Source organism: Oryx dammah, unplaced genomic scaffold, assembly GCF_014754425.2.
Source record: "Oryx dammah isolate SB20612 unplaced genomic scaffold, SCBI_Odam_1.1 HiC_scaffold_12, whole genome shotgun sequence".
Classification (NCBI taxonomy): domain Eukaryota; kingdom Metazoa; phylum Chordata; class Mammalia; order Artiodactyla; family Bovidae; genus Oryx; species Oryx dammah.
The window spans coordinates 40,262,677-40,287,284 of record NW_024070196.1 but is presented as its reverse complement, the minus strand read 5'-3'; the positions used below and the strand labels follow the sequence as shown (position 1 = coordinate 40,287,284).

The following is a 24,608-nucleotide window of genomic DNA, read 5'->3' as shown; positions in this document are numbered from 1 at the left end:
ATATACAGATAAATGGTCTGGGAGCTTTTATAAAGGGTGGTGATATCAAGTAAAATCTTGTGATGTTACAAGAGATATTTGTGACATTGGTGGTTCAGATGAATTTATTCACATTCTGTAAAAAAGAAAATGCAGATTTAGATAATCTTTAACAGTTGTGAAATTCCTTGCCCTTTTATCCATTAACAGTATCAATCACAGCATGCTCTGGGAGATTTAGTGAGGGTGACACTTTGAGTTCCCTAAAACAATCACGTTTTAAAATACACAAAAGCCTTTCTAGTTTGCTGGTTGATTGACAAGGGGCCTGTCGACCGCACAACAAAGTCACGTGACCTGCACTGCCCGGCAGCTGAAGGAAGGTGTTTCCCAACCTAACGCCCCGCAGGTCCGGGATCTCCTTTATTAAGTTCTTCTCGGTCCTCTGCGGCAAGGTGTGCAGGTCATTGCCTCCCGGGCAGGAAAGGAGGCCAGACGAGCCTGGGAACGTGGGTGCAGGAGCCCTGCCTTCACTTTCTGCAGGTGAACAGGTAAGGAAGTTCGCGCAGGAAGTCCAGGCTGGTTGGGCGCCGGAAGAGTAAGGCGGTGCTGGTTCGGCATCTGCGCTGGGGAGGCGGCTGTGCCGCTGCAGAGCGCCAGGGGATTTCAGCCCAGCCTGGAGCACCGAGCAGCGTGAGGACAGCAACTTAAGGAAACCCGGGTAGCTGGGCAGGGGAGGGTCCGATGATTTTTTAGAACATGCTCCTGATTGAAATAAAAAACAAAAAACAAGTCTCAGAGTAAGTAAATTCAAGACTGCTAATGTTAGCCAAGACACCGGCGCAGCCTGCCAGGAGATTTGAGGAAATTAACATGAAACTAAAACCGAAATCTTAGGTGAAGTGGAGCAAGCAAAATTGATCAGAGCGTACCAAAGACTAGCCAAAAAAAAAGGTCTCTATAGAGGTTTAAATTGTTAGGAGAGAATTAATAGAGGAAAAGCTTTCAATTGCTAGGAGGGATTTAGAGGAAAAAGTTTAAATTACCATGAGAGATTTAAAGAAGTACTATTCAGTAAATCAAAAGTGCTACAACAAAAATAAATAAATATTCTTTAACAATATATCAGTAAATAGCCATTTAAAAACTTTAGAGCATGTTAATTTAAATATTTTCATTATTTAAATTAAATTAAACATTATAATTAAAAGTTTGAGCCTTGTTAACTCGATACTGCTGCTGCTAAGTCGCTTCAGTCGTGTCCGACTCTGTGCGACCCCATAGACGGCAGCCCAACACGCTCCCCCGTCCCTGGGATTCTCCAGGCAAGAACACTGGAGTGGGTTGCCATTTCCTTCTCCAATGCATGAAAGTGAAAAGTGAAAATGAAGTCGCTCAGTCGTGCCCGACTCCCAGCGACCCCGTGGACTGCAGCCCACCAGGCTCCTCCGCCCATGGGATTTTCCAGGCAAGAGTACTGGAGTGGGGTGCCATTGCCTTCTCCGGTTAACTCGCTAAGTTTGCACACACACACAAAAAAAAACCTAGGAGTAATGTGCTAGAGTGGTGTTTTCTTTTCCACAAAAATTTCATTGATTTAGAAAGAATAGACTCTTCTTTAAAGATAATAAACGTTGCCAACCCACGATGAGATTAGATCGCATGCTTTCTGCAATGTACCAGAGGCGCATGCAGTAAACTTCATTTGTCTGTATCTGCCCGTAATAACTAAGTAACTCAGTTAATGTTCACCCAGCAGTCAAAATGCAGTGTATCCATTGTGATTAGCATACCAGGTTATTCTTTCAAGGAAATCTAAGCGGTTTTGGGCTTTCAGTATTCTTCAATAGAACCATCTTTTTGCTCACTTTGCTGTTTTTTAAGGGTGGGCATTCTTTTTGCAATGTGCTTATCAAGGATTCTGACTCCCCCACCCCCACCCCAGCCCCTTCCTTGAGTTTAGTTAAAATGGAAACAAAATTGCTTTCTTAGCTGAAACTAATCATGTTTCTTTAGTCCTGTGATATCTTTCCTGGATATCTCCTGTTTCTCTGAACTATTGCCTCTGATATTTAGCAACAATCCACCAGCTTGATCTTTGAACCAAACTCATGTAAGCCACTGATGGTAACCACAGGGCTGAAACTTTCTTTGCATCTAAGATTTGTAGTATTTTTATTGACTTTTTTTAGTCTGTCAGTGTTAAATATGTCAGCACCTCTTTCTCAACTACATCCTCATGGAAGATATAGTCTGACCAGCATTTTGTTTCATTTTAAGAAAGCACACAAAATTTCAAATAGATAGCTTTCTTACTAAAATTTATTGATCAGTATTGAAGTTATCCCTGTAATAATACCAAAGAAGATAAGTAGATAGTTGTATATATTCTCTGAAAAGAGCATTGTTCTTTGACAGTGAACAAAATGAAACACCTTGAAAGTAAATGTTTATTATTGTAAAATAAAATAATAAAAGTGATTTTAGATGTATAAAATGCTTTATTCATTACATATTCATAGGAAGATATCACTATAATATTAAATTTGGCGGGGGGGAAGAGGTGGATTGTTTTAAATTACATTCCAGAGGATTTATATACAGAAGTGAGTGAAACAAAAGGTCATTGTGCCAAATATGATTTCAGAGTGGTATTGTGGCATGACTCTGGTTACCTCTTGTGATAAAATGACTGTTGTATTTTTCTCATGTAGCTTTTACAGCTAAAAAAGTGAATTATGTTCAATAACCTTTTCCAGATATTATCTTGTGAAAAATGTCTGGGTCTTGGCTCTTTGAGTTTTGGTCCTTTTCTTCATAGTAAACCAGAGCTTTTTAATAAGCTTAGGAGTGTTGTCCAGTAGAACTTTCTGCAGTGATAGGAATGTTCTGCATACAATCTGCACTGTCCATTGTGATAGGTACTGGCTCTATGTGGCCATTGAGCACTTGACATGTAGTTAATTTAACTAAGGAATTGAAATTTTTTCTTTTGCTAAATTTAATTGATTTTAATGAAAATGTAGTTATCCTTATGTGACCCATGGCTACCCGATTGCACAGACAGCTAGTTAGCTGCTTCCCTTTATTCTGCTACTGCTACTGCTAAGTTGCTTCAGTCGTGTCCGACTCTGTGCAACCCCATAGATGGCAGCCCACCAGGCTCCCCCGTCCCTGGGATTCTCCAGGCAAGAACACTGGAGTGGGTTGCCATTTCCTTCTCCAATGCATGAAAGTGAGAAGTGAAAGTGAAGTCGCTCAGTTGTGTCCGACTCTTAGCGACCCCATGGACTGCAGCCTACCAGGCTCCTCCATCCATGGGATTTTCCAGGCAAGAGTACTGGAGTGGGGTGCCATTGCACCTTTTATTCTAGTAGCTGGTTATAGTATCGTGCAGGACACAACCGCTGACCTTGGATTTTCAGATGGTCCTGAAGGTATTTTGCAAAGACATTACTCTTGAAGGGATTTAAGAGATTAATTTTTTTCATTCTTAATGACATTGTTTTGTTTCTCATTTTATAAGCAACATATGTTCTGCTATACCGTTCAGTTGTGTCCGACTCTTTGTAACCCCATAGATTATACAGTCCATGGAATTCTCCAGGCCAGAATACTGGAGTGGGTAGCCGTTCCTTTCTCCAGGGGATCTTCCCAACCCAGGGATCTAACCCAGGCCTCCTGCATTGCAGGCGGATTCTTTACCAGCTCAGCCACCAGGGGAGCCCATATGTTCTACTAGAAACACATAAAAGCATCAAGTAAAAATTTACAATTCACTCATAATCCTTACCCTCCAGTGGTAACTGTCTTTGCTGTTTTGACATATTTCCTCCCAGTGGCTAATTTTTTTTTAAATAGAGATATAGTTGACCTATCAGTTCAGTTCAGTTCAGTCGCTCAGTCGTGTCTGACTCTTTGTGACCCTATGAATTGCAGCATGCCAGGCCTCCCTGTCCATCTCCAACTCCCAGAGTTCACTCAAACTCATGTCCATTGAGTCAGTTATGCCATCCAGCCATCTCATCCTCTGTCGTTCCCTTCTCCTCCTGCCCCCAATCCCTCCCAGCCTGAGAGTCTTTTCCAATGAGTCAACTCTTCACATGAGGTGGCCAAAGTATTGGAGTTTCAACTTTAGCATCAATCCTTCCAAAGAACACCCAGGACTGATCTCCTTCAGAATGGACTGGTTGGATCTCCTTGCAGTCCAAGGGACTCTCAAGAGTCTTCTCCAACACCACAGTTCAAAAGCATCAATTCTTCAGCGCTCAGGCTTCTTCACAGTCCAACTCTCACATCCATACATGACCACTGGAAAACGATAGCCTTGACTAGACAGAGCTTTGTTGGCAAAGTAATGTCTCTGCTTTTCAATATACTGTCTAGGTTGGTCATAACTTTCCTTCCAAGGAGTAAGCGTCTTTTAATTTCATGGCTGCAGTCACCATCTGCAGTGATTTTGGAGCCTAAAAAAATAAAGTCTGACACTGTTCCCACTGTTTCCCCATCTATTTCCCATGAAGTGATGGGACCAGATGCCATGATCTTAGTTTTCTGAAAGTTGAGTTTTAAGCCAACTTTTTTACTCTCCTCTTTCACTTTCATCAAGAGGCTTTTTAGTTCCTCTTCACTTTCTGCCATAAAGGTGGTGTCATCTGCATATCTGAAGTTATTGATATTTCTCCCAGCAATCTTGATTCCAGTTTGTGCTTCATCCAGCCCAGCGTTTCTCATGATGTACTCTGCATAGAAGTTAAATAAGCAGGGTGACAATATACAGCCTTGATGTACTCCTTTTCCTATTGGAACCAGTCTGTTCCAAGTCCATTTCTAACTGTTGCTTCCTGACCTGCATATAGGTTTCTCAAGAGGCAGGTCAGGTGGTCTGGTATTCCCATCTCTTGAAGAATTTTCCACAGTTTATTGTGATCCACACAGTCAAAGGCTTTGGCATAGTCAATAAAGCAGAAATAGATGTTTTTCTGGAACTCTCTTGCTTTTTCCATGATCCAACAGTTGTTGGCAATTTGATCTCTGGTTCCTCTGCCTTTTCAAAAACCAGCTTGGACATCTGGAAGTTCACGTATTGCTGAAGCCTGGCTTGGAGAATTCTGAGCATTAGTTTACTGGCGTGTGAAATGAGTGCAATTGTGTGGTAGTTTGAGCATTCTTTGGCATTGCCTTTCTTTGGGATTGGAATGAAAACTGACCTTTTCCAGTCCTGTGGCCACTGCTGAGTTTTCCAAATTTGCTGGCATATTGAGTGCAGCACTTCGACAGCATTATCTTTCAGGATTTGAAATAGCTCAACTGGAATTCCATCACCTCCACTGGCTTTGTTGACTTATATCACTCTGTTATTTCCAGGTACACAACAGTTATTTGATATTTCTTCATGTAGCTGTCCAGTTTACCCAACACCATTTATCAAAAAGGTTTTCTTTTCCCCATTTTATATATCTTGCCTCCTTTGTCATAAAATAGTTTACTATGTGTTTGTAGGTTTATATCTGGGCTCTCTATTCTGTTCCATTGATCTGTGTGCCAGTTTTGTGCCAGTACCATATGGTTTTGATTACTGCAGCTTAATTGTATGAAATTAGGGAGCATAATAACTCAAACTTTGTTCTTTCTCAAGATGGTTTTGGCTTTTTGGGGTCTTTTGTGTTTCCATACACATTTTAGAATTATTTGTTCCACTTCTGTGAAAAATGCCATGCTGTTCTGATAGGAATTGTATGAAATTTGTAGATTGCCCAGGGTAGTATGGTCATTTTAACAACATTAAGTCTCTTAATACATGAGCGTGGTATATCCTTCCATTTGTGTCTTCTTCAATTTTATCAGTGTCTTATAGTTTTCCAAGTACAGATCTTTTACCTCTGTGGTTAGATTTATTCCTAGAGATGTTATTCTTTTTGATACTATTGTAAATGGGATTGTTTAATTTCTGTCTCTGATAGTTCATTACTAGTGTACAGGAATACAAGAGATTTCTATATTTTAATTTTGTACCCTGCAACTTTACTGAATTCATATACTAGTTCTCACTTTTTTGATGCATTTTTAGAGAAGGAAACGGCACCCACTCCAGTATTCTTGTCTAGAGTATCCCGTGGACAGAAGAGCCTGGTGGGCTGCTGTCCATAGGGTCGCACGGAGTCAGACACGACTGAAGCGACTTAGCAGCAGCAGCAGCAGCAGCAGCATAGATATTACCATGTAATCTGCAAACAGTGACAGTTTTACATCTTTCTTTCCAACTTGAATTCCCTTTATTTCTTTTCTTGTCCACAGTGCCATGGCTAGGACTTCCGATACTGCATTTGATAAAAGTGATGAGAGTGGGCTTCTTTTGTCTTGTTCCTATTCTTAGAGGAAATGATTTCAGCTTTTCACCATTGAGTGCTGTTAGCTGTACATTCTTCATGCCTGTGCCTGCTGCACATATCACCCCCTAGCTGAGTGTGTAGGTATGCTTAGTCGTGTTAACTCTTTGCGATCCCATGGACTATAGCCTGCCAGGCTTCTCTAGCCGTGGAATTTTCCAGATAATAATACTGGAGTGGGTTGCCATCTCCTTCTCCAGGGGATCTTTGTGACCCAGGGATCGAACTTGCATCTCTTGTGTCTTCTCCACTGGCAGGCGGATCTTTAACTCTCAGCCACCAGAGAAGCCCCAGTTTCATCATATATGGCTGTTATTATGTCAAGGTTTGCTCCCTCTCCGTCCACTTTCTTGAGAGTTTTTATTGTAAATGGATATTGAATTTTGTCAAAAACTTTTTCTGCATCTATTGAGATGATCACATGGTTTTTATGCTTCAATTTGTTAATGTGGTGTATCACACTGATCAATTTGCGGATATTGAAATATCCTTGCATCCCTGGCATAAAGCCATCTTGATTTCATCACTTAAAATATATCATGCCACTCCCTGTGGCCTGCAAAGTTCTCTTGTATGTAACTAGTTGCTTTTTCCTTGCTGCTTTTAATATTCTCTCTTTATCTGTAATTTTTACTGTTTTGTTTACAATGTGTCTTAGTGTGGACCTCTCCGATTTGATCTTGTTTGGGATGTTTTTGCTTACTGGGTCTGGATTTCTGTTTCTTTTCCAAGGTTATAGAAAGTTTCAGCTATTATTATTATTCTTTATTTTTTTAAAAATATGCCCTTGTTGGTTATCTATTTTAAAGAGAGCAATGTATACCTATCAATCTCAAGCTAACTATTCCTCCTCTTCCACCTTCCTCCCTTGGTAACTATAAGTTTGTTCTCTAAGTCTGTGAGTCTCTTTCTGTTTTGTAAGTAAGTTCATTTGTATCAGTTTTTTTTTTTTTTAGATTGAGTATATAAGCAATATCATATGATATTTGTCTTTGTCTGACTTACTTCACTTAGTATGATAATCTCCAGGTCCATCCATGTTGCTGCAAATGCATTATTCCATTCTTTTTATGGCTGAGTAATCTTCCTTTGTATATACGTATCATATCTTTCTCCTTTCATTTGTTGATGGTTGCTTCCATATCTTGACTTTTGTAAATAGTGTTTTAGTGAACACTGCAGTGCATGTATACTTTTGAACCACATTTTTCTCTGCCCAGGATTGCTGGATCATATTATAGGTCTTCTGCCCTTTTTTTGATTTTTTTCCCCCATATTGAGCTACATGAGCTGTTTGTAAATTTCAACTATTATTTTTCCAAATAACGTTTTCTACCCTTTTTCTCTCTCTTCTCATTCTGGGACCACTTAATATGAGTACCGGGCTTCTCTGGTAGCTCAGAGGCAAAGAATCTGCCTGCAGTGTAGGAGACATAAAAGGTGCAGGTTTGATCCCTGGGTCAGGAAGATCCCCTAGAGGATGGCATGGAAAACCCCTCCAGAATTCTTGCTTGGAGAATCCCATGGACAGAGGAGCCTGGGGGTCTACAGTCCGTAACGTTGCAAAGAGTCAAACACGACTGAAGTGACTGAGCCCAATGTGAATGTTAGATGCTTAATGTTGTTCCAAGGATCTCTTAAACTTTCCTTAGTTTTACAGTTTTTTCTTTCTGTTTAGCTTGGGTGATTTCCACTACTCTGTCTTCCAGTTAGCTGATCCCATCCTGTGTATCATCTAATCATCAACTGTTATTGTTCTCTAGTGTACTTTTTATATCAATTGTTGTATTCTTCACCTCTCTTTGGTTCTTCAGATTTTTTAGCTCACTGTTAAAATTCCTATTGTTTCATCCATTCTTAAGTTCCTTGAGTGTCTTTATGATCATTACCTGAACTCTTCATTGGGTAAATTTCTTTCTTCACTTCACTTAGCTTTGCTTGTTTAGTTTTATCTTGTTTTTCTGTTTTGAAGCTATTCCTCTGTCACCTCATTTTTCCAGTTCTTTGTGTTACTCCGTATTAGGTAGGTTGGCTATATTTTCTGATCTTGGAGAAGTAGCCGTAAGTAGTATGCATCCCAGCATAACACTCCTCTCTGATTACCAGAGCTCTAGTGGTGCCCCCTATGTGGACTGCATGAGCCCTTCTGTTGTGTTAAAGCCAACTACTGTGGGTACACTGCTAGGTGGGGCTGGCCCTCAAATCAGTTGTTTGCCAGGCCCTGCCTAGTGCCTAGACTACTGGCCACTGGTAGGAGGGGCCAAGTCCCAGCATGGTTGGCTATGGGGCCCAGGTCATCCCAGGGCTGCTGCCCACCTGCTGGTTGGTGAGACCAGGTCCTAACGCAGCTGACTGAAGTGGACCGGGAGATCATGGGGCTAGTGCTCTGCACTGGTGGAAATAGACTTTGCTTTTAAAAGGTTAATGCAAAATCTCATGTGTTCTACTGGTGGGCTAGGACTAGCTCTAGGACCCCCTAATGCTGAGTCAAGTCCTGTGGTAGCTAGCTGCAAGCCAAGAGGTTCTGGAGTTAGTCTGGACTTGCCAATGGGCAGGGCCAGGTCCTGGTGGCCCCAGTGCTGGTGTCAGTAGGCAGGGTCAAGTCCTGGGAATACTGGGGACTAAGCAGGGGCCTACCTATGGCTGCTACTGGTCTGCTAGTGGGTTAGGCTATGTCCTTGTCTTGCTGGTTGCTTGGCCTGGGTCATCACAGGAATGGTGCCAGCAGGCCTTTGGGTGAGGCCGGGTTAGTGGGAGGATTTCAAAATGATGCTTTCCAGCATCTTCCTGGCAGACTGAGGTCCCAAAAATGGCTGTTGTCAACATCTACATCCCCAGAGTAAGCGTTAGTTGCCTCCTTCCTCACCAGGCAACTTTTTAAGATTAGCAAGGGGTCTGACCCAGCTGCTTTCATATGACAACCTCTGCTCTGGGTCTTGGAGCATGTGAGATTTTGTGTGTGTCCTCTTAAGAGCAGAGTCTGTGTTTTCTACAGCCCTCTGGGTTTCCCAAATGCAAGTCTCTCTGGCCTTCAAAGCTGGAGGGGTCCTCTCCAAAGCATGGGGTCCTCTTCCCCATGCAGGAGCCCCAGTCTGGGGAGCCCAGTGTGAGACTTGGGCCCCTCACCTTGGCAGAATCCCAGAAGTTATGATTATCATACTCTTTTTTGGTCACCTACAAACAGGTATGGGTCTCAACTCTACTGTGTCTCCACCCTTCCTCCCGTCCTTGTTGGGTTCTTTTTTCTTTCTTTCTTTCTTTTTTTTTTTTTTTTTTGCTGCACTTCATGGTATGTGGGATCTTAGTTCCCTGACCAAGGATCAAACCCATGCCCCCTGCCGTGGAAGCACAGAGTTTTAACCACTGGACCACAAGGAAATCCCCTTGTGGTTCCTTCTTTATTTCTTTAGTTGTAAAAGATTGTTTCTGCTAGTATTCAGGTCACTTTCACTGATAGTTTGTCTGTAAATAATTGTGAGATTGGTGTGTACATGAGAGAAGGTGAGTTCAAAATCTTCCCGCTCCACCGTGTTGGCTACCTTCAAGAGATTTAGGAGATTGTTGAAGTCTGTAGGAGATTCTTCTATCTGTTCAGTTTTTTTTTTTAATTCATAAAAGATAGTTTGATGAACTAAACTATTTGAACTATTGCACACTGAAAGGGTGCTACTGATGAAGATAAATGACACTACCTCTAGGGGATCCTGAGTATGTAGCAACAATACAACTTAATTATGCCCTTAAGCTTGTGTTTCAAATAGCAGAAGAGCTTGTGCTCAGAAGGTACGATGTACCTTCTGTCTTCACATGTGCTCTGTCACTTAATTGTCACAAGACCCAATTGAAATGAATAGAATTTTGGCCCACAAATCTTCATTATACCAGTCTACCCACACAGGAGAATTTCTCTAAAATATCATACAAATTGTAGCCAGATCTTAGAAGAAGTTAGGTTTTTCAAACTCTGAAGATAAAGTTTGCTTGTTTTTTTTTTGTTTGTTTGTTTGTTTGATTTTTTTAATTTAGGTCAGTAGTCAGAAAATATTTGTTGGCAAAACAAAAGAAGAAAATGAATTAATGTGGGGTGTGGACATAAATTCATAATGTCCTAAGTTTTTAATCTAGATGAAGGAATCTTACCATACTTTTGAAAAACTGAATAGTATCGTGTATTGATCACAACGTGCTCACAGATTCACAACTTCTTAATTATTTCATTTTTATTTCTTTTATTTCAGAAGTTCTTGAAAAGAAGATCAAGTCAGAAGTGAATCAGCTTGCTCTTGGGCAGCACCAGAGCCATGAGCAGTAATGCAACAGACCTCACCACTGGTTTCATCGCTTCTATTGCAGCCATCCTTTTATTCGGCTCAAACTTTGTACCACTTAAAAAATATGAGACTGGAGATGGTAATTCTGTTTTCTTCATTGTTAACCTTAGGTTAATTTTAAATGTGAAGTTCACTGTTTAGGTCTTCTTTAAATGATGACTGTAAAAATGAATTTTGCTGTGCCAGATGCCAAGTGAATAGAGCTTCAAGCAGTTGATAAGGCCCATGCCAGGTTATCCAAGGGCTAGTCAGTATAGGATAACCTTACTATTCTGTTTCATGGTAAAGTTAGGATGAAGGAAGCTTTTTAGCCATACCTGCTATGTTTGTGGGCTTCCCTGGTGGCTCAATGGTAAAAAAAAAAATCCACCTGCCAAGGCAGGAGACACAGATTCGACCCCTGGTCCGAGAAAATCCACTATAGAAGGAAATGGCAACCCAGTGCAGTCTTCTTGCCTGGACAGTCTTCTTGCCTGGACAATCCTGTGGACAGAGGAGCTGAACAACTACAGCAACAAAAGCTATGTTTATAAAGGAAGAAAGTCAGTTCTGTAATAACACTTGCTTTTTAAAACCCAACACACATGATATAAAAGGAAGCAGTTTGCTCATAACACAAATTTTGTGCTTGCTCCTACACAATTTTGACTGACAAACATGTGAACATAGAAAACTGCACCCAGATGGATAAAGGTGCATGGCAATGCACAAAATGTGCTCACACCCTCTGCCCCAAACCACCACACCCATCCACATGTGGTGTTCAAACCCTCCCACCCAACCTTTGCAAATAATTCATGGGCTGCAACACTTTTGACACTCATTTGCTTAAGTAAACTTCATGTCTTTTACAAGGTAAAGTGCCATATTTATTACAGAATTTGTGAACTTCTTAGTCATTTAACCAGTATAAAGCTGTACTACCATTTTTTGTTAGGCTTTCTTTTTTAAAAAAATAATTTTATCTATTTATTTGTGACAGCACTGGGTCTTTGCTGCTGGGTGGGTCTTTCTATAATTGCAGCAGCGGGGGCTACTGCTTGCTGCGGTGCGAGGACGTCTCATTGCAGTGTTCTTTTGTGGAGCACAGGTTCCAGATGTGCAGGCTTCAGTAGCTGCAGCTCTTAGGCTCCAGAGCACAGTCTCAATAGTTGTGGCTGCTGCTGCTGCTGCTGCTGCTGCGTCACTTTAGTTGTGTCCGACTCTGTGCAACCCCATAGACTGCAGCCCAGCGGGCTCCCCCGTCCCTGGGATTCTCCAGGCAAGAACACTGGAGTGGGTTGCCATTTCCTTCTCCAATGCATGAAAGTGAAAAGTGAAAGTGAAGTCACTCAGTCGTGTCCGACTCGTAGCAACCCCATGAACTGCAGCCTACCAGGCTCCTCCATCCATGGGATGTTTCCAGGCAAGAGTACTGGAGTGGGGTGCCACTGCCTTCTCCTCAATAGTTGTGGAACACGGGCTAAATTGCTCCAAAGCATGTGGGGTCTTCCTGGACCAGGGATCAAACCTGTGTCTCTTGCATTGGCAGGCAGATTCTTTAGCACTGAACCATCAGGGAAGCCCTCCTATCTTTTTTAATACCTTTTTTAATGAAGTTTTCAAGTGTTGTGTCCTTAGTCCCATTTCCCCCATGAGCTCTGTGGGTTTTATCACATGATTTTACCTAGTGCAGTGATTTTTGAACCATATGTGTCACGTTATCATAGAATTGCCTGTAATGTGAATTCAAGGAAGGAGAAGTAATAGTTGTTTTTATCCACTTGCTTTTCCTATTAAAGCCAAGAAAAGGAATTGGGGATGTTATGGTGAAAGTCTGGTGAGAAGCATTGTGTTATCATCCCAATTGCTTACGTCTTTATACTACCTGGACAATAGAGTTGCAAAGCCTTTCCTTCCATAGCCTTTCTTCTTTTTCCCACTGGAGTCAGAACAGGAATGAAAACTACTAAAAGAACAAAAATGATGCTAAAGGGTAGAGGACCTGGCTTTCAAGGTTTTACAAGAACCATGTGATCCCGGGAAGCCTGATCAGCTCGTTTGTTCTCAGTTTCTCATTTGTAAAATGAAGGACTTGTAAAATGAAGTTCCCTTTCATCTCTGTGTTCCTAATTTTAGAAGTTAACAGATGTTTTTCTCTCCTCCACCATGAGATTGAGTAGAAATAAGCAAAAATCTTCCAATAAAGTCTAAAGTGCTATAAATACCATTGAGTTATAACAACCTTAGTATTTCTTCCAAGGATGATGTTTCTGTGTCCTTTTAATCCCTGAACCTTCTTTCTGAGGCTCAGAAAGGTACAGATATACCCCATATCACCACATGACCTTCCAGTAACTGGCAGATAGCAGCCGAGAGCATAGGAAGGGGAGTAGAAAGGCTAATTCTCAGGTCTGGAATGTCTGCCTCATCACAGACACTCGACTCCAAGTGCATGGATCCTACACGTGGCCATAAAGGACTTTATGTTTATCTCAGAGTGACTCATATGATCTCCAAAGGTTCAAATTACTATCGTGCTATTCTGAAATTCTTAATGCCATTCTCTTTGGTCAGGAATGGCACAAAGTATGACATCTGGATAAAAATATATTGACTTGGTCTTGCCCTTACTCTTTGGCAGAAAATTTTTGATCCCTGTTAAGCAGGAATGCACAGTGTAGAACTAGCTTTGGAGCCAAGTAAGGAATTCTAGTTTTACAAACTGTTAGCTATTTGGACAAGTTGCTTCATCTCAGATTTGTTTTCTCTGTCTTTGAACTAGGGTTAATTATGATGTGTAGTAGTTACAGGTATTATAATAGAGGTGTAAAGTATCTGGAATATAGGTATGCAATAAATTGTGACTGTTATTATAACATCTCATTGATATTCCTGAGCACTAACTTTCTTATATCAGGTTGACTCCCTAATACTCATTTTTTTATTTCTAGGAATGTTTCTCCAGTGGGTACTTTGTGCTGCCATATGGTTGGTTGCCTTGGTGGTAAATCTGATACTACATTGCCCTAAATTTTGGCCTTTTGCAATGGTTGGGGGCTGCATTTGGGCAACAGGTAATGTATGATATAACTTATCCTTTAATCATTTGATACTATGATCATAATAGAAGGAAATGATGATAGATACTAGAAATTAATGATTTTGTCTCTTTCATTTGTATGCTCCATAAATGTTTTTGGTTCATATTTTTGACTCAGATATTTTCCCTGACTCTCCTTTTAATGATTTCTTTCTTGTTCCTGCTAGAAAATTATTATAGCAAAATTATTATATTTATATTATTATATAAAATTATTATAGGAAAAATGTTTCACTTGCTATTTGTTCAAGCATAAGTGCTCTGCCCTTTCTCTAGCATGTTTATCAGAAAATACTTATTAAATAATCCTCTCTACTAATAGCATTTCTAGAGTAGACAAACACAAACACAGTATCATTTTAAAAGCACTGGTAGAAAAACAAAGACAGACAAAAATCTTCCTGCTGTTGCCTTATCACTATTGCCTGAAATTTTATAGCTAGAGTTTATGCCTTTGCTTGGCCTATCAGGAATATTTGTCTTCTATTAATATAACCCCAGGAGAGTTTTCTTTTCTTTAACAAAGAAAATCAAGGATCTCTAGAGGTAATTTGATTAAAAGCAAATAGATGTTTAAATGTTAAAAATTTATTGGGCACCTACTTAATTAGAATCTCTACAGAATTAAGTGATTTAGTGAGGATGATGAGTTGGAGGACAAAAGAGTTAAATTTGCACTAGAGTTGTAATTATTATACCTCATGTATACTTTAGTATGATTGTGATCATCATTTTGAATAGGAGAGGGGAACAGAGAAACCAGTCATTCATCCTGCAGATCTTGACAACCACCGCAGTATTTCTATTCAAACGGCTGTTCACCCTAGGAGTTGGTGGTGGTTGTTGTTCAGTCGTTCAGTTGTGTCTGACTGTTTGCGACCCCATGGACTGCAGCATGCCAGGCCTCCCTGTCTTTCACCATCTCCTAAAGTTTACTCAAACTCATGTCCATTGAGTTGGTGATGCCATCCAACCATCTCATCCTCTGTTGTCCCCTTCTCCTCCTGCCTTCAATCTTTCCTAGCATCAGGGTCTTTACTAATGAGTCAGGCTCTTAGCATCAGGTGGCCAAAGTACTGGAGCTTCAGCATCTCAGTCCTTCCAATGACTATTCAGAATTGATTTCCTTTAGGATGGACTGGTTTGATCTCCTTGCAGTCCAGGGAACTGTCAAGGGTCTTCTCCAATACCACAGTTCAAAAGCATCAGTCCTTCAGCCCTCAGGCTTCTTTATGGTCCAAGGAGTTGGTGGGAAAAGTTTAATTTGAGAACTGCTGCAGACTGGGATGCTGTGGGTCACAGTATTGTTTTTGGATTGCTAAGTTGTGTCTGACTCTTTGGGACCCCATGAACAGCAGCCTGCCAGGCTCCTGTGTCCTCCACTGTCTCCTGGAGTTTGCTCAGATTCATTTCCATTGATGCAGTGATGCTGTCTAACCATCTTACAGTGTAGTGCACAGTAGCTGACTAGATATGGTTAGTAGAGCAAGAGGAAGAGTTAACAGTGATGTAGAGATTTTATTGCAGGTGATTTAGGAGAGTGACAGTATCATTGACACGGATGAGGAGAAAAGGGAAAAGAACATGGATGAAAGGGAAAATGATGACTTCAGCTTGGAACCTTTTTAGTTTAAAGTTCCTAATATTCCCACAATGGGGGACATCTGGTCGGTAATCTCTTATTGGCACTAAAGCTCTGGAGAAGGTCCAGGCTAGTGCTGGAAGCATGTGTCTGAAATCATGAAACTCGTCAAGTGCCCAAAGAATATAGCAAGAGGAGGAGTGTATTTTAGGGATAATTTTTAGAGGGTACCTCTATCCAGATGGTATGATGAGCAAGAACAGCCAAAGAATGAGAGGAACAGGAGGGAAGCTGATGATGAAGTCATCTTGAAAACCAAGAGAGAAAACCTTTCAAGAAGATATTGATTGTGTGCAGATAGCAGATCAGGAACTGGGGGGAAAAAATGACCATGAATTTGGTCCTGAGTGACCCTCAAGAACACAAAGCCCTGGGTGGGGCAATCCAAAAGACAAGTAAATGAGCATGAGAGAGCAAAGTCTGGGGCCATATTGAGCCAAGGACATCTGTGAATGATTGGTCTAGTTCCAGTCTAAGAGGATGATCACCATTAATTTTATCATTGACCAACTTCTGCAAAAAAAGTCATGATGGAGACCTACACTAAAGATGAAGAACATTGGTGCAGTTAAGCAAAGAGCTAATTTAACATTTGCTTTGTAGGATTTTGCCCTAAGCCTGGCTCTTTTAGCAATCATAATCATGAGGTTAAGGCCAAACATTGGTTGTTTTATTTTTAAAATGAGGAATTAGGCTTTACTAAGTTTGTCCAAATCCCATAAGCTTCATCTGAAATTAAAACTAATTTAATTTATAAATAGATTTTCTGTATTGAAAAATAACACCTTTCTTCTGTATATTTCATCTACAGGTAACATAGCTGTTGTCCCAATTATCAAAACCATTGGTTTGGGCCTTGGAATCTTAATCTGGGGATCATTTAATGCCTTAACTGGATGGGCAAGCTCAAGGTAACACAAAACAGGGTGTTTTCAACTCAGATTCTCTTCACTCACATTCTGTGTAAGGCAAACGCTGATTCCTGCCTTCACAGAGGTCACTTCTTGTAAGACATACACGTAACATGTGTTTGTTGAATTGTTTGCCTTAATTCTAAAGAAGTGATCTAACACGCCAATCAAGATAAATAATTTTCTTTAGAGAATGAAATAGGGAGAGAGAAATGGCATTGATATTTATTTTCCTTTTCTGTGTGTGACTGTTTTGTTTCACGTGTTGTATACATCATCATTCTAATCTTATTTCCACAAACAGATGAGGTAGGTGCTGTCCTAGAAGATAACTGACACGCAAAAAGATGAGTGACTTGTTGAAGGCCACAGAGCTAATGAGCCGAGTTCAAACCCACGTCCAGTAGTTCTAGAGCCTATATTCTTCCCTGTAGGGTCTGAGCCAGGGTCAGCAAATCATTGCCCAGCTTCCACTTTGTAAATAAAATATTATTGGCACACAGCCAAACACATCCATTTTAGGGACATTTACAGCATGGCTGTTTTTACCCCATATAGGCAGGGGTGAGCAGTTACCAGAGGCCATCCAGTCCACAAAGCCTAAAATATCTACTCTTGCCCTTTATGGGAAAGGTAGCCAACCCCTCAGCTCTAGAGTTGAGCTGTCAGATGGGGTTGCCACAAAACACGTGGCTGTGTATATTTAAATTCATTAAAATGTGATAAAATTAAGCATTCAGTTCCTCAGTGGTACTGGCCACATCTCAAGTGCTCCATCACTGTATCTGGTTAGAAGCTGCCCTGTGCAACCATGGAACAGCCATGGAACGTTAGAGAAGTCCTGTTGGACTGCACCACCCTCTGTCAGCATTAAGATGAACATTCCAGTTGAGTTTGGGATGATAAATAGAAGGAGGATTTTATTCTAACCTTACTTTTCCAGCTCCTCTTCCTACTCAAAGCACTACAGCAACCTCAGTAATAATGAAACAAACTAACCTCCAAGACATTCTTTCCTGTCCTTTCTCCACCCCCAGTCTGCTGTTTTCTTCTTCTTGTCTCCATTTTTCTCATCTTTGGATGGTTCACAGTGATTATTGGTAATGGTCACTGCAAGATCAAGAGATTAAAAACAGAATTTAAAGCAATGCGAAAGAGTAGAGATCTTTAACCAAATAGTCACTGAAGTTTACTTCAAATTCTGTACAAAATTGCAGTCAGTTTATCAGCATTCAGTTAGCCACTTAACCTATTTTTTCTTATTTATTTCTTAGTCTTAGCGTGAAAGGGAGCTTTCTTTTAGACAAGTACTTTTACATATACTGACTCATTTAATCTTCATAAGAAACCTGTAATTAGGTATAATTATAGATATAATTATCCCCATTTTAAACATGAGAAGTTGAGACACAATAAAGGTAGTTAACTTATCCAAGTCACAGTTAATAAATCATGGACCTAGGGTTTGAATCAGGAATCTGACCTTGAGTCCATGGCCTTAAACAGCGTGATGCACACATATTCAAAAATATCTGCTTTTTTACAATTTATTCATTTTATTGGACTATAGTTGTTTCATAATGTTGCATTAGTTTCTGCTGTACAGAAAAGTGAATCAGTTATACCTACACATATATCCACTTTTTTTTAGATCGTTTTCCCAGATAGGTCATTATAAAGCATTGAGTAGAGTTCCCTGTGCTGTATACAGTAGGTTCTCGTTAGTTACCTGTGTCATACCTAGTGGTTATATATGTCAGTCCCAGTATCCCAATTCATCCCACCCCCCTTCCACCTCTTGATGTCCATATGTTTGTTCTCTACACCTGTGTCTCTATGTCTGCTTTGCGAAAAGTTCATCTGTGTTGTTCCTCTAGATTCCACATATGCGCTGATATGCGATATTTTATGGTAAATTACCTTCTGACTTCCTTCACTCCGTATGCCAGTCTCTAGGTCCATCCATGTCTCTGCAAACAGCGCGACATCTACTTTGACGTGACTTTCTCTGTTTCCAGGTTTGGCTGGTTTGGAATGGATGCAGAAGAAGTGGCAAAGCCACTGCTCAATTATATTGGAGCTGGGCTGTCTGTAGTAAGGTACGTGGCCGTTTATAATCATTTAATTCTTCCTCCCAACATCAAGCACCATTTTTAGAGATCCTGATGTGTTTACATTGTTTTACATCCACATCTCATCAATCAGCATGATTTTTCCCTCAGATCCTTCATTTACATTGACAGCCATGACTTCAGAGGATAGAAAATGCCAGCTCTGGGGTCTGGAGCCCCAGCTTCACAGCTAGAAAGCTCTGAGACCCCGGGAAACTGTTCAGCTGTTGTCAAGCTCACTTTCATTATCTGTAATTTTCAGAAAGTCCTAAAACATGGCTCATAAATGAGGATCAAATGGCAGTTATGTATTGAGTTGGCCAAAAAGCTCATTCGAATTTTCCCGTATGCACTTATGGAAAAACCCAAATGAACTTTTAGGCCAACCCAATATTTTGAAAACTAGGAAATCCTATATGAATCAGCTTTGTGCTGGCTTCCTATTGCTCTGAAATAGCTAATGGCGCTCTCTTCTTATTTCATACAGATTCTTTGCCACTCAGTTTCTGCTTTCCCGTGGCCTCACTCCCATATCCTCAGCCTGCTCAGATAAGCACATTCTCACCTGTGACAACACACACTTCTGTAGCTACCTCTTTGGGGATGTCTAGTTATAGTCACTGTATGAACGAGGGTGAAAGTGACTCTGAGTCTCTGCATGGCAGTGTTCAGTCCATAAAAATCATTGCTGAATTAGGTCACCTTTGATTCACTCCCTTCTCCTCTCTAGACGCCGTCTATATTTCCTGTCAGCACCTCACATAATGGATAACACTGCCTGCGAAGATTTTAGTACTTTTTTATTCTTCAGGGAAAGAACACTATATTTCTTTTCCTCCTGTGGTGATGACTTTTACCCAGTCACATTCAGGAACAATCTCTTTGTCATTGAAATGTTGCCTTCAAGAGTGGTTCCAGGCCAATCAGAAAGGAAATAACATAGATTATTCTACAATAGCAGATTCTTGACATTTTTGGTTAGAAGCAATTTTGTGCATTTTGTACAATTCACATAGCATTCGAGCTTTGAATAGCTCTTTCAACAACCATTTCTTTACTCCCTAGAATTGGAATGTGGCATGCCTTTATCTTGACTTAATGGTAATTTAAGACCAATTTACCCAGTCCATCAGACATTGTTTTTTTTTTTTCAATATTCCTTCTTCCTTTAGAAAGTGTACATTCTTTGAAATGACAGATTATTCATGATTTACCACTTCCACCTGTGTGACCTTAATTTCTCTAAATCTTGGTTTCTTTGTCTGGGGATAAAGTGTGGATAATAGTTGCACCAGACTTATATGACATTTTGAGCATGAAATGAAATAAAATATGGTAGGCACAAAGCTAATACTCTATATGTTGGGTAATTTAAATTACAGTAGTCATTCTTTTGTTAGTAACTGTTGCATGCTCAGTTACTCTTTCCTCTTTGGACCTGTGCTGTCCCTCCCTGCAGTCAGCTAGTCAGAGTGCCTGGGGAGTCTCCCAGTTTGGCCTGCAGCTTGATCTGAGGCAGGGAGATGCAATGGTCTCTGCCTGTGGTGCATCCTGGCTCTCTTTTGTTGACCTAAAATAAATACTACACAGCCAGATCGTCCCCAGCAAAAATGGGTTTATTCGGGATCAACAGAGAATTGCCATTCGGAGTCTGCAGCCATGACGAGCCAGTACCAGTCTCCCACATCAAGGGGAGGAGAATTCTATAGAGGGGAGAAGGAAGCTGGGAAGGCTAGAGTAAGCAAGGAGTGCATGGATTTTCCCTGACTAAGTCCTGGCCGGGAAGGAAGAGGCACCTTTTCCTTTCTGTTGGCTCTACCGTCCTCACAGGGTGTGAGAAATTTCCTTTCCCTCTGTCTAATTAAAGGTTCTGTTTATTTAAAAATTTTATGCTTTCCTAAGAGAAATTTATAAAATAGTTTATTCTGAGTGGGATTCACTGAAATACCTTGGAGACTCATGGTCAGTATAAGGAAACTTGACATATGGTCATCTTGGTTTAGGATGTTGCTTTTCTTTTTAAAGTTGCAGTGATTGCTTCAGTCCTCCTGACCATCATTTTTAAAGGGTTGCTTAGGTCAGGTCTAGCATTATGTTTTTCCTACTTGATATCTATTGTAAGGATCAGTCACTTTCCACATTCAGACCACTCCAGGCATCCTAAGCAGCAGAGGATTTAACAGAGGGAATTGTTGACAAAAGTGTTACAAGGGCCAAAGCAGCAGAGGGAGGAAAGTGGCCTCACCAGAAGCCCCAGAGCCCCTGTTCCTGCTGGTGCTGTGGGGACAGACTCCCCTGTCCTGAGCTACTGCCACTACTGGAGCCCCCACGAAGGCAATATAGTGCCTTCCTACTTTTGCCTTATTCATGTGTCTCCTGCTGGCAAAGCCAAAATGAAGCACAGTTTGGGAAAACATAGTTTTCAGTCTTCTGGGCTCCATGGTTCAGGAGAGAAGTGGAACTGATGCCAAGAAACAAAGTTAAGACACTCTCTTAGACATGCTTTAGTGAGGATCCAGGAGTCAGAATTCATAAAAAGACAGATCTCCTTTTCAGTTAAAAGCAGGCTCTAGATTATCCTTGAATCTGTCTCCATTCTTTACTTCCTTAACTTGTTTTCCTTGGAGAACGGCTCTGTGAAGAAACCCAGGTCTTGGACTCCAGCCCCTACCTTTCTTCAGAGCCATGGTCCTTACATGGAACTGTGGAGCAGGCTAGTCATCTTAAGGTAGATGCTCTCTGGGCACCTCCTATTCCATTTCAGGTGGGGTTCCCTGTGGAAGGGGACCCTGCCAGGTCAGGAACAAGGCCAGGACTGTGCAAACCCTGGGCTATTGGTTCCTTTCTCTTTGCCTTCAACATTTTCGATCAGAATTACTTTTCTTAAGGCTTCCCTGCGGGTCCAGTGGTTAACACTCTGTTCTTCCAATGCAGGGTGCACAGGTTCAATCCCTGGTCAGGGAGCTAAGATTCCCACATCATGTATGTTCAAATAAATTAATTAATTTTAAAAGTACTGTTTTTAAAAAGTGAATACTTTTCTTACTTTAGCCTTCCCTGAAAACTGATTTCTCTTCTTGCATTTCTTCTCTGCATGGAAGATATTAGTCACAGTCATCCAAATTCAGAAACGAGGGCTTATTTTTTTCCTTTATAACCCCCCATATCTAATTCTGTAAAATTCTTTTTGAATGCTTCACAAGTTCCTCCCCTCCTTTGCCTTGGCCCCTTTCTATCTACTCGCCTGTATACAGTTGTAAAAATCTCTCATCTCATTTCCTTAGTTCTGTTCTTTCCTTTCTCAGAATGACTTGCTTGTATCTGTTGTCAAATCAGGACATCACTCTTCTATTTAAGAACCTCTGAAGGCTGCCCACTGGATTCACAATAAATCTGTTGCCTTAGTCGGGCATGTCCCCCATAGTTACAGATCTGGTGCTTCCTTCTAGCATGGTTTCTCCTGTGTTGTCACCTCATTGACCTGGAATTACTTATCACAGCATATCTGGCACTTCCCTCAGCCCCAAAAGCCCTTTCCTCTGCTTCATTGGCCACCCTGAAATTTCAGGTAAGATTTTCCATCTGATGATGTTTTCTGCTTCCTAAATCCCTACTGTATTTTGCCCTTCTTCTACTGATATTATCCACATCCCCCAGGTCTGTTTTGTATTATTCACACGACCATTTTATCCTTAAACCATGGGCTCCTGAAGGACAAAGTCTGCTCTTTGCGTACCATCTCCCCATCTCCCCCACCATCACTATCAGACAATGCTTGACTCAGAATAAATGCTTGTTGAAATCAGTTGTCAGTGTAAACACACACGCACGTGAGTTTTCCTCATAGAAAGTTGCAGATCTAGGGAAACTGGAAAGGTTGAAAATGTAGAAAAGCACCCTTGCCTGTAATATAATTGATTTTTTTTTTCTTTTTCTTTTTTTGCTTCCCATGCTTTTGACAAGATTTCTAGACTTTCTCATGGAACTTTGTGTTTGACAAACCGCACCAAGTTCTTTGCATCTATAGCCCAGAAGACCATGTGATCTATTTACCTTTATGTTCATATTAATATATTGACATATATGATATACCTCATTACCTTGCCCTAACTTAGTGCCACCACATCCTCTCTTGACCTGACTTAGCTGGGATTCTTCTTTCCGACTTACCCATTTTGTGTCCAGTCATCCAGGCTCAGATGGCTGACTTAGTCTTGATTTCTTTCATATGCTCAGCACCCTTCTTTTCCATCCAGTTTATAGTTAAGAGTCTCAACTGATTAACATATTTTGAGCTTTTATCATGTGCCAATAAGTACCTTGAGAATTTTGTGACCATTTTTTTTAATTATCAAAGACTATAGTTGTACACTATTGAGAAGTATAGACCAAAACATAATTATTGGAGGACAGTTGCTCATCACAGCTCTGTAAAGTGGGTCTCTCCCCATTTTTTAGATGAAAACAGTTGAAGGTCAGAGAGGTTAACTGATTTGTTGGAAAGCCGTACAGGTGTTTGAAGAAGCGTTCAAGGACTTTTCTCTGGATCCTTCAAGTATTTTTTTTTTTAATGTTAGCTCATATTTTATTAACCAATATACAATTACTTGTTTTCTGGTTTGTTGAAACAATAGGTCAAACAACATTTGCCACAATAATGTCTGTCAAAATGACTGGCCATAAAAACTCCAGCACCACATTCATCTGAGGGACACTCTCGGTGAAGGCAACTGATTTAGCCATTCTCATCCACCTTATAGTATTTCAGAACAGCCAGCTTAACCTTCTTTCTCTTATGCTTGTTCTTCTTGGGAGCGGTGTAAGACTTCTTCCTTTTCTTAGCACCACCATGAAGTCTCAACACAAGATGAAGAGTGGACTCCTTGTGAATGTTGTAGTCAGACAAAGTACATCCATCTTTCAGTTGCTTGGCAGCAAAGATCAGTCTTTGCTGGTCAGGAGGAATTCCTTCCTTATCCTGGACCTTGACCTTTACATTTTCTGTGGAATCCGAGGGCTCGACCTCGAGAGTGATGGTCTTCCCCATCAGGGTCTTCACGAAAATCTGCATCTTGGCGGCGGTTCCACCGCAGATGGCAGATCCGAAGCGCCTTCAAGTATTTCTAAAATATCATTCTCTATTGTTATTAGAAAACAGACTGGTCTATACAAAGTAGAAAGTTTTCTTGGTAATTTTGTAGAGAAAATGCAAAGGTAGTGTCTAATATTAGCTTTGCGAATTAACATATATATGAGCACACACACGTGTTTACATATTTAACAATTAAGATAGACAAGTACTTTGAGGACCTTGAAAGAGATAGAAAATGTGGTTCCTATTCAATTTTCTATGGAATTGGAACATCTTTAGAGAAAAAAGATTGCATGGAAAATGGTCTGGATTGTGTGATGACGGTTCTCAGTGTTGCAGGAATTCAGAAAAGAGGAGGATTTGGGGATGATTGGCCTGGGGAGAGCTCCCCTCTCACAGCCAGTAGTCACCTCTTTTGTAGTGTGAGTAAGAGGCGAGAATATGGTATGCTCAGCTAAGGAAGGCTGGCAAGCAAGACATGAAAGCTTGGAGTAGGGACTGGTCAGAGAAAGAAGTCCAGGGGAGTTGTGTTCAGGAAGGTTGGGTGTGGCATGAAGTAGAGAGCAATAAAAGAAGGACTTCCCAGGTGGTTCATTGGTTAAGAATCTGCTTGCGAGTGCAAGGGCAAGATTCCATCTGTGGTCTGGGAAGATCCTACATGCCAGAGGGCAAATAGGCCTATGCATCAAAACTACTACTGAAGCCCACGTACCTAGAGCCTGTGCTCTGCATCAAGAGAAGCCACTGCGATGAGAAACCCACACAGCACAACTAGCGAGAGTCTCTCTCACTTGCCACAACTAGGGAAAGCCTGCACACAGCAACAAAGACCCAGCACAGCCCAAGATAAATAAATAAACACATTTTTAAAAAATCAAAAGGAAACTTGACTTTCCTATGGGATGGAATATGGAGCCAGTTAAGTGTATAAGGCAAACAAGAGACTGAAGTAAGGAAGCCACTAGACATTTTTAATTTTTATACACATGATAGCATATCTGGGTGCCCTAGTCTGCACCCAGCTATCTATACTATTTCAGTCTCGTGTGCTTTGAAAACTTCTTATATTGC

The 24,608-nt window shown here is 40.8% G+C and overlaps 2 protein-coding genes across 3 annotated transcripts in view; one reads left to right on the top strand and one right to left on the bottom strand.

Annotated features, from left to right (window-relative positions):
• Positions 1 to 323: 323 nt before the first annotated feature.
• TMEM144 (transmembrane protein 144) overlaps positions 324 to 24,608 on the top strand; it is a 48,989-nt gene continuing 24,704 nt past the window's right edge. Inside the window, exons 1-5 of one of the 2 annotated variants that reach the window (XM_040251656.1) lie at positions 324 to 530; positions 10,607 to 10,778; positions 13,633 to 13,755; positions 16,235 to 16,334; positions 18,353 to 18,433. In XM_040251656.1, coding sequence (XP_040107590.1) covers positions 10,670 to 10,778; positions 13,633 to 13,755; positions 16,235 to 16,334; positions 18,353 to 18,433 — 413 coding nt within the window. In that variant the 5' untranslated portion in view covers positions 324 to 530; positions 10,607 to 10,669. Of the gene's footprint in view, positions 531 to 637; positions 780 to 10,606; positions 10,779 to 13,632; positions 13,756 to 16,234; positions 16,335 to 18,352; positions 18,434 to 24,608 lie in introns of those variants that run through there. The other variant, XM_040251657.1, reaches the window with a different exon arrangement.
• On the bottom strand, positions 23,004 to 23,555 carry LOC120871609 (ubiquitin-40S ribosomal protein S27a-like). The gene has a single exon (XM_040251658.1). It carries the CDS (start codon positions 23,514 to 23,516, stop codon positions 23,181 to 23,183), a length of 336 nt encoding a protein of 111 aa, XP_040107592.1. The 5' UTR covers positions 23,517 to 23,555; the 3' UTR covers positions 23,004 to 23,180.

Coding starts and splice junctions, on each gene's coding strand:
- LOC120871609 (XM_040251658.1), bottom strand. CDS start 23,516: ATGCAGATTTTCGTGAAGACCCTGATGGGGAAGACCATCACTCTCGAG.